Here is a 12,992-nt window from a genome sequence, read left to right on the forward strand (position 1 = left end):
AAATAAATGTTGCTTGAAGTAACTGACGATTAAATTATTTGAACCTTCTGTGGTTCCGGCCTCGAGAGGTTTGCATCACATCCCACTGACCTCAACGTGACAGTGTGACGTGTGGTTCAGGTCAGGTCCCACTGTCATGCTCATGTGAAGTCGCTAACTCCTCGAAGTAACGTGAAAGAAGGCAGTGGTTTCAACCTCAGTGTCAATGTATTGGAGGCTGTTTTCGAATATGCGAATGGTAAAACATAGACGAAGCTCACCTCTGTGCAAGCGCATTTTGTGTCGTTATCTTATCTTCTTTCGCAGCAGTCTAACGTTAATATAAACGCTGTTGAAAGCTGTTCCCTTGATGTGTTGACGGGGCTTGAACTGTGGCCATTTCAATAAAGTATGGCACCGAGACCTGGTGCTCTGCCACATCTAATGCACAGCTTCAGAGCACCGAAAACGCTGTCATCATGAGTGTTTCATACCTGAGGATTCTAGAATGCCTGCATTCAAGGCGCCGCATCATCGGCGAGAACTGCCAACCTCTGCGCTACAACGAGGTGTGCTTCGACCAACGACAGCGTATGTCGGAACATCACCCTCTGTAAGCATCACTACTAAATTTCAGGGACTTCTTTCTTTGCACTGTGTTCATCCTGCTTTCATACCCGTAGAAGAATGAATTGACTACAACGCCCTCTGTAAACTACACTACTAAACTTCAGGGACTTCTTTCTTTGCACCGCGTTGATCCTTCTTTCACACCTGCGGAAGAATGAAATGACTACATCGCCCTCTATAAGCTTCACTACTAAACTTCAGGGACTTCTTTCCTTGCACTGCGTTGATCCTGCTTTCACATCTGCGGAATAATGAATTCACTAAAGTGAAAGCGTACTATGCTGCCGATCTGGAGACACGGAAATCAAAAATAACCTCGTCGCCCTTTTCTCTCGGACTAAATATCCTGAATGGGCTGTCTGAGCCATTGACCAACGCCCTTGCCATCACCACCCTTTCCCGCTACCCTGCTGCTCCTCCCCCGCAGGGACAGCCCGCGTTATCATGTTGGGAGGACTGGGAGGTGGTGCTCTCGTCTCTGGACCCGGCATCGCAGCTTGCTGCTCTGACTCGGGCTGCCGACGTCATGTGCCGACATGACCAATCTGGTGCAGTGCGGCACCGCGTAGTCACCCAAGGAGCCAGCGCGGTCTAAAACTCACTTGCAGCAAATTAAGTTTTATTGCGAAAGCAATACTATTCGCACTTTCAAGCCTTCGCGTGACCTTGCCGCAGTTACGTTTGACCTTTAGCGAAGTGAATATGGGCGACCAACTAGCTCCTTCAAATATCCCGGCTGCAGTTACTCCGCGCCGCACACCTGTGCCGCTGTGACGTCGTACCAGCTATAGATTATGGGCGACCAACTCGCTCCTTCAGAGAGCCCGACTGCAGTTACGGTGTGTGTTTGCCGCGCTGCGCACCTGTGGTGCTACTGCCGCTGTGACGTCATACCAGCTGTTCTATCATTCGCAACAGCATCAAAAACAAAATATAAAAGAAAATTACCGAAGACGATTCGAGTCGTCGCGGAGCGGAGTCCGGTAGCCACCCGTGACCTGTAGGCGCGGCGCACTGCATTCCAAGAGGCGGCCGGTAGCCACGCGTGACCTGCACACGCGACGTCCTTCAGTTGGAGGCGCTGCGCTTTTGCTTTCGCAACCTACCATGCTTAACCAAAGCTATGCCCCCGCCAAATTGTTCTTTCCTTTCTTACTTTCTTTCTTCTTTTCTTTCTTTCCTTCTTTCTTTCTTTCCTTCTTTCTTTCCTTCCTTCTTTCTTTCTTTCCTGTCTGTCTGTCTGTCTGTCTCTCTGCCCGTCTCTCTGTCTTTCTGTGAGCAGTATTTTGATTAAGAAGGCTGTGTTACGAAATCTATACGAAACATTAAACATATAGGTCATGATGACCGATCTGAGGACAACATAGAAGCACCTGAAAGGCGTAAAGCGTCCATGTGCTAAAATGCGTCTAGAGCGACAAGAAGATTCGCGGCACTGAAGCACGGGACCGGCGGAATTTCGAACACGACAGTGGTCTTTAAATCCTCGGAACTCAAACACTAAAGCAGCTGCGCCAAAAGCTGTCAGATACAAGAAAGAACCACCATACCGGCAAATAAGACAGTATCCGCGATTTTGTCTCCTTCCGATGAAAACAACCAGATCACATTTCTCCTTCTAACAGAGCGATATGTGGAAAAGAACTTGCCTTGAATGCCCATATCCTTCCTTAGCTTCCAGTGAGGGGCATTAGCGAGTTTTAGAATAGCGTTGAGGCAAATAGGGTGACCCTACCCGCATGCGCTTGGCGTTAGGGGACCGAGTTCACTTTTTCTTTCTATTGAATAGGGCCGCGGACGGCCGCTTTGCGTTGCTTGAAGGCAGCGCCATGACGGCGGCAATGAGAAGCTTTCAGAACAAATAAGTTAATGTATATGCTGTATTTTTGCATTGTTTAAATAAAAAGGCACGCAAACTGTTGTAGTCACCAATTACTAAGTAAATGTGGAAAATGATGCAAATAATTCTTTTAGAATGCGGACATGTTCAATCCGAGCCAGGACTATCCACACAAGAAGCTGCCGCTGCTAACAGCCGATTGCCTCCGTGAGCGTGCCTGGCTTTGTTTTTGTGCATAAGTTCTGCGCTCGCTTTTGCTTTAGCTGTACAGGAAAAGCTTTTCAGGTTTTTTTTACTGTTTGCCACGTGCAGCGCCATCTCGGGCGGAACACGCAATGGTAACTCTCGCAAATTAAATTATTTTCAGTTTTATTTACGTCCGTGCGAATAAAATATACTGCGTAAATAAGAAAAGTGTGTTGTCGAGATGCCAATTCTTTGAGACTCGTTTTTGGGACCAAAACTGCAAACCTCTTTGTGGAGATCAGTAGTTCGAACCTCCCGCGCTTTGTGACGTCAATCGACGCGTACTTGCTAAGCCTAGCAGCTCTGTAAACACGGAAACAATCTGAAAATTTGGTGTGTTTTATCGTTCAAATTTTGCGGTTCTGGCAACTTCAGCCAAAGCTAAGGCCTCGTGTGCCTATAGTTTGCCGTGAGCGTGAGCCGCAGAGTAGCGGCAACGACGACTCGGTGATGAAGGGAGAGGGCCCGTTTCGAAGCGCGCCGCCATGTTGACCGAACGTAAAGCAGCTTTGGGGCGCACGCTATTTCGCCGATTTAGCATTAGCGTGTCCCGCTCACCCAAACACCCAAGCGCTCTGCGCATGCGCAGTAGCGTCCCGCTATTCCCTTATGACCCAAAGCGATAGGGTGACCCTATACTAAAACTCTCTATTATATAATAAACTCAGCTAACAATGTACATGCACTACGGTGTATTTATAATGAAGCAGCGACTGACGTAGGCAGCTTTTAAGTCTGATGTGTGACGCAACATGAATACATTAAACTGCACACGCTGGCTGTTGAGAATTATTTGCTGCGAGAACTGACAATTTGTTACTGCGTACCGAGAACCGAGGTAACTGAGACCAATTAAGAAAAGTTTACGGCATTCTTGGACTTTCTAAAATAAACGCTTGGTGTACACAAGAGAAGAGATTACCGACAACATATCGAAATGAATGAGGTTACAGAGAAGTTCTAAGTCCATCACAAAGCCAGTACTCACCATCAGTAGCTTTTTTCGTTATCGCGTCAGGAACAATTTGAGGAGCCTGTTTTTTTTCTTCTCTGCCTTCCTGTAAATACATTTCTGGGAAATATGATAGCGTATTATCACAAAAGGAGGACACAGAGATGTCTAAATATAGCGGCCCATACTTTCAGCGCTCCCTGAAAACTTCCCCGACGACTATTCCAATGAGAATTCAGGGGGCACTTCGAATGTGTAAAGTGCGTAGAGGCGAAAGCGTTTTCCGCACCACTTTGCCTATGTGACACTGGTGACGACACCACCACGCCACTACCGCTAGTCTACCAAAGTGGTGCGGAAACCGCTTTCGCCTCTACGCACTTTACACAGTTTCGAACGCGCTGCATATACATTCTTGTCAGATCTGCGTCTCGTCGTGTCCGCGTACGCTTCGTGTTATGCCTGTAAACATTTGATGCTTACTCTACTCTCGGTTACGGGAGAGGCAGAGATATTGCGAAAGCAATACTACTCGCACTTCCAAGCCTTCGCGTGACCCGGCCGCAGTTACGTTTGACCTTTCGCGAAGTGAATATGGAGTGCAACTCGCTCCTTCGATAGTCCTGCTGCAGTTACGCCGCGCCGCGCACCTGTGGCGCTACTGCCGCTGTGACGTCATACGAGCTGTAGATTATGGGCGACCAAATAGCCGCGTATATTGGTTCACGAGGTTGGCCTCCCGCAACTCCTGATAGGAGTTTACCACTCCCAACGCCTTCTGTTTGGCGTTGGATGTAGCCACCCGGAGGTCCAGTGCTCGCTTTGTTGCCTTCCTGATGATGGCGCGAATGCGCTCGTCTTGTTGTTTCGTGGTGCGTAGGTAAGGCGTGGCGTAGAGGATCCGGCTGGTCACGAAGGCATGGGCGAACCGTAGCGCGTCCCTGCCCCGCAGACCACCCCGCTTGTTGGAAACGCGGTGGATCATGCGCCCTACCTGTTCACCTATCCTCTTGAGTTTCGCTATAGTAGAGTCCGGCCTATGTTTGTTATTGATGAACAAACCCAGGATCCGGAGCTCTGCCACTTCTCTCATGGGACCGCCCGACAGAGATATGTGTAGAGACGTGCTGTCCTTGTGGTTTGTCCTGACGTGTAGAAACTCTGATTTGGCGGCAGCACATTGGAGACCACAGTCGGCAGCATATGCATTGACTATGGAGGCGGCCTGCTGAAGGCGGTCCTCCACCTCCCCAAGGCTCTCCTCGGTGGTCAAGATTGTAATATCGTCTGCGTAGAGTGCGTGTTTTATGCCCTCCACCTGAGCCAGTCGGCCGAGCAGGTGCATCATGGCGATGCTGAAAAGGAGCGGTGATAACTCCGCCCCCTGTGGAGTACCTCGTGTACCCATAGAGTACGGGCCGTATTCCTCGTCCTCGATCCGGAGGAGTGACTGACGCGCAGAGGACGTATCTGACATAGGCGAAGAACTTCGCCCCGCAGTTAGTGGTGTTCAAGAGTATGTACCATTTTTAACGCTGTCAAACGCCCCCTTAAGATCGTGGGTGAGAATACCCTGGTCGTTTTGTTGCATGGCTGTCGGTCGTATTATATCCCTGTGTAGTTGGAGTAGGACATCCTGTGCAGACATATGCGGGCGGAACCCGAACATAGTGTCTGCAAAGAGCCCCCTACCCTCCATGTATGGAGAGACGCGATCCGGAACCATCGTCTCCATGAGCTTTTGCACACACGAGGTCAATGAGATGGGTCTCAAGTTGTCCGTAGTCACGGCTTTACCACGACCGGTAGCACGCGGAGCACTGCGTTCAAAGACGCTTTCAGTCGTCGCGCAGCGGCGGCCGGTAGCCAAGCGTGGTGGTGGTGAAAATATTTTAGTGAAATAGTTTACGAGGTTGTAGCGGTGGTTGGAGCTCTCAGTCCGGAACCCCATTGGCGTAGGCTGCTGACCGGGCTCTTTCAATGAGTTGCTTTTGACTCTTTTCGTCCGAGCTGGTCAGAGCTGCCTCCCACCCCTTCTACGTTGGCTGGTTGTTAACAGGAATCGCCTGATTTCGTTGGCAGGCCCATACCATATGGTGCAGGTTTGCCTTCTCCCCGCAGAATTTGCATTGTGAGTCAAATGACTCCGGTTCTATGGCATGTAGTCTTCGTGGGTTGTTGTGAGTGTTGGTCTGTAGCTTTCGGAGGTGTTCCCCCCCTTTATCTAGTGTCTTAGCCGGCGGAGGCTTGACCCGACCGCTTAATCTTAAGTGCTGAAGTATGTCATTGGAAGTTAGTAGTGGGGTAGGACTTTCCACGGCATCCGCACTGGGTGCCCGGGGAAGAAATGCTCGGGCTGCCGCATGTGCGCTCTCGTTCCCTGGGATGCTCTGGTGACCTGGTACCCATATTAGGTGTTTGTGTGTGGGTTTGTAGCCGCGGGTGTAGCTATCTTGCAGGATTTTAGCTGCTAGCAGCCCGACCCAGCCACTGAGGTAATTGCGATACGTTTGGTTTGGTTTGGCTTATTGGGGTTTAACGTCCCAAAGCAACTGAGGCTATGAGAGACGCCGTAGTGAAGGGCTGCGGAAGTTCGGCCACATGGGGTTCTTTAACGTGCACTGACATCGCACACCACACGGGCCTCTAGAAATTCTCCTCCAAAGGGATTCCGCCGCCGCGGGCGGGATCGAACCCGCGTCTTTTGGGTCAGCAGCCGAGCACCATAACCACTAAGCCACCGCCGCGGCGCTAATTGCGATACGCTCTCTGTGAATCTGTGAAAATGTTTTCTGAGCTAGTGTGTGTTGCAGCGAGAGCAATCGCCACTTCTTCCGCAGCCAGTATGTCGTCGCTAGCCGGTGCTAGTCCGTCGTCTGTTTTATTTTGTTGTACTACCGCGACGGCCGTCATTCCCTGCTCAGGACCCGCAGCATCGACATAGAACACGCCCTCGCGCCCGTCGTAGTGCCTTATCATGGTTTCAACTCGTTCTTGTCGTCTTGGCTGGTGAAAATCGGGGTGCATATTCCTGGGTAGTGGAACTACCTTGAGTTGTCTTCTCCATGAGGCTGGGATGTCGGTTTTAGTGTCTAGCTGTCGGGGGCAATTGATGTTTAAATCGTTCAGGACTTGTCGGCCTGTCCGAGTTGTGGAGAGCCGTACCACCTGCGCCGTAAGGTGTGCCTCTATCCGCTCATCGATCGTGTTGTGCACACCCAGTCGCAAGAGCCGGTCCGTCGATGTCGCGGGAGGGAGTCCCAGGGCTTTCTTGTAGGCTGTTCTGATCATGATGTCGAGGTTTTTCATGTCACGCTTCTTGAGGCGGAGGTAGGCCCCTTCTTTGACGACGCGGCTTACAACGAAAGCCTGTACCAGTCGCAGAGTATCGTCTTCTCGCATCCCTGATTTGCGCGTCGTTATCCGTGCGATCATCCTGGCGACTTGCTCGCTCACGAGCCGTACTTTCTGGAGGGGTAGAAGGTTTTTGCCGTTGTAATTTATGTACAGACCCAGTATCTTGAGGGTCTGAACTTCCTTGATGGGTGAGTTGTCTACGCGGATGTTGATGGTGGCCTGATTCTTGCGTTGACGGAAGACTATGAGCTCGGATTATTCGCGTGAGCATGTTAGTGCACACGCCCGTGCATAATTTTGAACTGTTGTCGCAGCTTTTTCTAGTTCTTCTTCAATCATTCACTCCATATTCACTCCATATTCCATTGTTACATGGTCAAACGAAACTTTGGTCGGGTCAGGCGAAGGCTTGAAAGTGCGAGTAGTATTGCTTTCGCAATCTCTCTGCCTCTCCCGTAACCGAGAGTAGAGTAAGCATGAACTGTTTACAGGCATAACACAAAGCGTACGTGGACACGACGAGACGCAGGCCTGACAAGAATGTATATACAGCGCGTTCGAAACTGTCTGAAGTGCGTCATAGTGACATTCTAAAGGACTTTAATCCGTACAGCCTGAGTGTCCTATATACAGCGCCCATTTTAGCGAAGTAGCCGTAAAAGTTTACTGTGTGAAAGCTTTCGCCCGCTATCGTTGGTTGGAGAGGCTGTAAATATTTGCTGTGCAACCGTTTAGTTGTACGTATTCACTTTTCTGCGTTGTGGGTGTTCGGAAGGAACCGCAGGAAGGCTCTGGGACTAGTTAGCAGATTCTACTTCACCAACTACATTGCGGATCCATAAAACTAAAGCAAGCAATATTTGCGCATCGCCTGGATAAAACCACCACGCGTGATGAGGAATATGACATACGAATCGATGTGAAATTTTTGTAGCGTTACAACACGAAATAGGAAGTGAAATGGCCTAGAATCCAATATCCTAGGATGGCTCAAAAGTCGGTGTTGAGACCGATATCTGAATCGATAAATAATGGTTTGCAGTTCTCAATGAAAAACACATGTTATATCGAAACGTTTTTTTTTTCAATTCCCCAAGTTTAGACATATACAGGATAAATAAGTACATGAGGTAGTCATCATCACCATCATCAACATGACTACGCCCGCTGCTGAGCAAAGGCCACTCCCCTGTCTCTCCAATTAACGCCGTCCTTTAACAGTTGTGGCCACCGTATTCCCGCAAACTTCATAATCTTATCCACCCATCTAACTTTCTGCCACCCTCTGATACGCTTGCCCTCTCTTGGAATCCACTCCATTACCCTTAAGGGCCAGCGGTTATCTTGCCTTCGCACTGCATGGCTTCCAAGCCCATTTCTTCCTCTTGATTTTGACTAGGAAGTAATTAACCCAGGTTTGTTCCCTCCCCCGCTCTGCCTGCTTCCGATCTCTTAACGTTACACCTATCATTTTTCTTTCCTTAGCTCTCTGCATTGTCCTTAACTTAAGCAGAACCCTCTTCGTTAGCCTACACGTTTCTGCCCCATAGCTGAGTGCCGGTAAGATACAGCTATTGTAGACTTTTCCCTTGAGGGATACTGGTAAACTGCCATTCATGATCTGAAAGATCCTGCCATATGCGCACCATCCAAGTCTTATCCTACCAGTTACTTCCCTCTCACAGTGCGGATCTGGGGTCACTACCTGCCCTAAGTTGAGATATTCCCTTACTACTTCTATCCCCTCGCTGCCAGGTGCGAACTGCCGTACTGTTGAACATTACTTTGGTTTTCTGCATGCTAATTTTTAGAACCACCGTTCTGCTCTGCCTGTCTAACTCATTAGTCATGCTTTGCCATTTATGTCCGGAGTAACTTATCAAGGCAATGTCATCAGCGAATCGCATATTACTTAGGCATTCTCCATTAACTCTTATCCCCAACTGTTCCCAATTCAGTCCTCGGAATACCTCCTGTAAGCAGACGGTGAACAGTATTGGCGAGATCGTGTCTGCCTGCCAGACGGCCTTCCTTATTGGAATTTTATTGCCCGCTTTATGGATGGCTATGGTAGCTGGGCAGTCGGTATAGGTATTTCATCTAATTCATCTTGTATTTCATTTTATAGTTGCCCTCCGAACCGAGGAGACTGTTTGGTGTTGCAGGAGTTTTCTTACCACATCTTTGATTGCATTATCGTCAGGAAATTTTTAGAGCGCAGCTCTTTGGCGTCCGTTCCTGGGTTTCGCGTCGTCGTCGGCCTCGTAACCAGCTCCGCCCCCAATGTAACACTTTTCAATTGGTCGAAATGCTCGTGACGTCACAGTGCGCGAATTTCAAATGGGACAAATTGTACTTTGGCTAGTAACCATGCAACCAATCAAAGGGATCGTATAGTGATGCTGCAACTAAGTTGGACTGAGTTTAGTTAATTGCTTAATTAATCAATTAGCCTAATTAATATAGAGGAGAATGAAGAGGTCAGTAGAAAAGAAAAGAAAGACGCGCGCCGCAGCGACAACAGCGTCCGCGGAAGGAGACGCTGCTGAAAAAAAAACAGATAAGTACGAAGCCGCGTTCCCTCCACCACCACGCACTTCCCCACTCAGTAAGACGTTGCTCGTTTCATATACGTTGTGTCGAACATCCTAGACAGTTCCAACAATTGACAGTTTAATGACAGAACACGATGGATAGAAATTCAATAATATAAATATGAAATAGCCTAATTAACCTTTCTAGTTAGACCGCATAAATCAATAAAACCGAGAACGAAATTGGTCGAGTTGGGGAATCGAACCAGGGTCTCCGGAGTGCGATACGAGCACGCTAGCCACTCCGTAATGCAAGCTGAATGGTTTGGAATGAACAAAGGCGCGTCTAGCTAATACGGCGTCTTCGTTCACTCCCATCTTCCCCCTTTCCCTTACGGCGAGGTGCAGGTGTCCACCCAGATATGCGAGAGAGATACATTTCCTTTCCTCAAAAAATAAATTTACCGTCCAGCAAGGCGTACAGCCGAATTGGCGATGGCGTTCTGTGGACTCCCTGGCAGCGTTGCAAGACGCTGTCGCGTTCCACTCTTACAGGCGAAGCTTAACATGTTAACCACACATCAGTAACACACGCAGACAGCCAATGGACGCGTCATTCGCTGGCAGCACTTGATTCATCATTCACAACCACATTCGTGACAGAATGCTGTACTAAGGCTTTCGCCTTGCACCACTTTAGTCGCCAAAGTGACTCCTGATTTTAGAGCGCATCTCTTTGGCGTCCGTTCCTGGGTTTCGCGTCGTCGTCGGCGTCGGCCTCGTAACCAGCTCCGCCCCCCTTTCATCCCCCCAGCGCTAGCAGCGACCGACTGATAACGACCGAGTGATACCGCTGGATGCCGCTGACGCCGCTAGACACTCAAGATAACGTGACTGCATACAACATCGTCGCCGCCATGCAGAAAGAGGAGGAAAGGGTCCCCCCCCCCCCCCCTGTTCTTGTGTGGCGGATAGGGTGCTCTTCAGTTGCCGACGCGCCGGTTATTTCACGTAGGCCCCGGCACGTCGACGAATACGTGACCACCTTCCCACGGCTAGACCTGGTTCTTAGCGCTGCGGAAGCGAGGGTATCATATAGTTTGTGTCGGCATCGGCGGCGTTGTCCCTGAAACCAACTCCGCAGCTGGGGTTGACTCACTATCGAAAAGGTGAAACAGCTTATTTGCTGCGCTCAAATTTCGCATTAGGAAGTAACGTAATCGTCGGTAATTTTTTCCCACGTAGAGCTTTCTTTGGTTTGCAAAAGAGAAAGTAGTCACAGGCACACACGACTGACGTGTCTCCACGAAGCCGCGTTTCCACAAAGCTTCACTTTGTGAGACTTGTATATTAAGGCGGGAGCCTTTAATGTCTCATCGTTGTAAGCAGCAGTTGTCGACAGAAAATGTCACGCTTTTCAATTGGTGGAAACGGTCGTGACGTCACAGTGCGCGAATTTCAAACGGGACCAATTGTACTTTGGCTAGTAACCATGCAACCAATTGAAGGGATCGTATATAGTGATGCTCCAAGTAAGTGGCACTGACCTTAGTTAATTGATTAATTACCCAATTAGCCCAATTAGCTTTACTAGTCAGACCATATAAATAAATAAAACCGATTAAGTAATTGGTCGAGCTCAGGAATCGAACCCCGGTCTTCGGCGTGAGAGACGAGCATGCTATCCATTCCGCCATGCCAGCTCGATAGTTTGGAATGAACAAAGGCGCGTCTAGTGAATGCGGTGTCTTCACTCACTCTCATCCTCCTCCATTTCCTTCCGGCGAGGTTTAGGTGTCCACCGACAAATGAGAGACCGATACATTTCCTTTCCTCAAAAACCAATTTACCGACGAGCGAGGCGTAGAACCGAATGGGCGATGGCGTTCTATGGACTCCTTGGCAGCGTTGCAAGACGCTATCGCGTTCCACTCTTAGGGGCGAAGCTTAACATCTTAACCACACATCAGTGACCACACTTTAGGCCAAAAAAGTGCCCCCCTGAATTTTGTGAGAGAGTTACTGCGTAATTTCCTTTCCTCAAATACAATTTTCATTTTCTTCATTACGGCTCCTCTTTATCTATCTTCTTTCACTCCCAATTCCTCCCTTCCTCTACGGTGTGGTTCAGGTGTCCACCTAGATGACAGATGAATTACTGCGCCATTTCCTTTCCTCAAAAAGCGTTGCGTTCAAAGGGTAAGGCATCGCGCCGAACGGGTGGTGGCGTTCCGTGGACTCCCTGGCAGCGCTACAACGCGCTTTCGCGTTCCACTCCTAAAGGCGAAGCTTAAGCTTCATTAATTAGCAGTTAATTAGTATTCAGGCATTAATCAGTAATTAAACATTAATTAGTGATTTGTCATCACTTAGTAATTAGTACTCAATTATATGTGACGCCACCAGTGCCACAGAAACAGAGAAGGTGGTGCGGAAAACGCTTCCGCCTCTACCCACTTTAGACAGTCAAAGTGCCCCCTGAAATTTTTGATGCATTGTCGTGAACAGACTTGTCGCAATGCATTTTCCGTCAACGCAACAAAGCATTTCGTTTTAATTTCTCAAGTAATGTCTTCGTTATTGAAGCATACGTTCCTCCAGCCATGGTCTTATGTACCCTGCATTTTAGTAATAAACCGCCTCCTGTATTCTAAAGGGCTGTTGCTATAATCTTTACAGCTGATGTTTGCACCCTAAAATTTGTGGTAAATAAAGTTCGGAACCCTAATGCTTCCCTTGCACGATGTTCGTAACCCCTTGATTCCTATCCAGCCCACATTTAATTACTCTTGCCATTGTGTCACTTCTAGATATTTATTCGAACTGAAGTGGCTGGTGTGTACATGTCGAGAAGTTGTGAACGTACTGTTTGTCTTGCAGTAATAGATAATGTTGCCTTGTCATACTTTCAATTTTACTCAGCTGTCTCCCGGTATGCGTCTAAACTCTCTTGATTGGCTGCTTTTATGTTCCTGCTTATTCCAACGCCAATCGGCTCATTTGTTTTCTGTATGTTCGACGGGGCCTGGTGCCATTCGCACTCCAGTTGCCCATTGTTGTGTTTATCTTTTAAATAATCATCCTTTGTTCAAAAAGCGAATATTAGAGGCTTTATTTTTCTGGCCCTGCTAATCTGAAAATGGAAACTTACCACCTAGAAACAAAAGTTGCGGACAACTATTCATTTACATAGCACTTCGTTCGAGGTCTCATTTCCTGATATGGAGCAGATACAGACTAGAGGAACCATTCGGTCTTATCAAGCGCCGCGCGAAGCCCAAGCTGCCAGCTGACATAAAGAAAGTACCCGTAATGTTAGAGGAACGATAATCAGTTAATATCATAAGGAATAAACAAAAATACACGGCGTCTCAGATTAAGTTAGCCGAAAGTCTTAAAAAATTCTGAACTTTGGGGAAGGCAAATTAAAACTCATACAGCTTGAAACAAAAGT

At 48.4% G+C, this 12,992-nt stretch overlaps 1 protein-coding gene across 1 annotated transcript in view; it reads right to left on the minus strand.

Moving 5' to 3' along the window:
* The window catches only part of LOC149360798 (galactosylgalactosylxylosylprotein 3-beta-glucuronosyltransferase 3-like), a 31,726-nt gene extending 20,337 nt beyond the window's left edge, over positions 1 to 11,389 (minus strand). The window contains exons 1-2 of the mRNA XM_089572513.1: positions 11,297 to 11,389; positions 1,558 to 1,659 (exon numbers count right to left, since the gene is read on the minus strand). Coding sequence (XP_089428639.1) covers positions 1,558 to 1,659; positions 11,297 to 11,363 — 169 coding nt within the window. The 5' untranslated portion in view covers positions 11,364 to 11,389. The remainder of the gene's footprint in view (positions 1 to 1,557; positions 1,660 to 11,296) is intronic.
* Positions 11,390 to 12,992: the final 1,603 nt, after the last annotated feature.

The sequence above is a fragment of the Amblyomma mixtum genome, chromosome 2 (genome assembly GCF_055824585.1).
Source record: "Amblyomma mixtum isolate Tamu chromosome 2, ASM5582458v1, whole genome shotgun sequence".
Taxonomy (NCBI): domain Eukaryota; kingdom Metazoa; phylum Arthropoda; class Arachnida; order Ixodida; family Ixodidae; genus Amblyomma; species Amblyomma mixtum.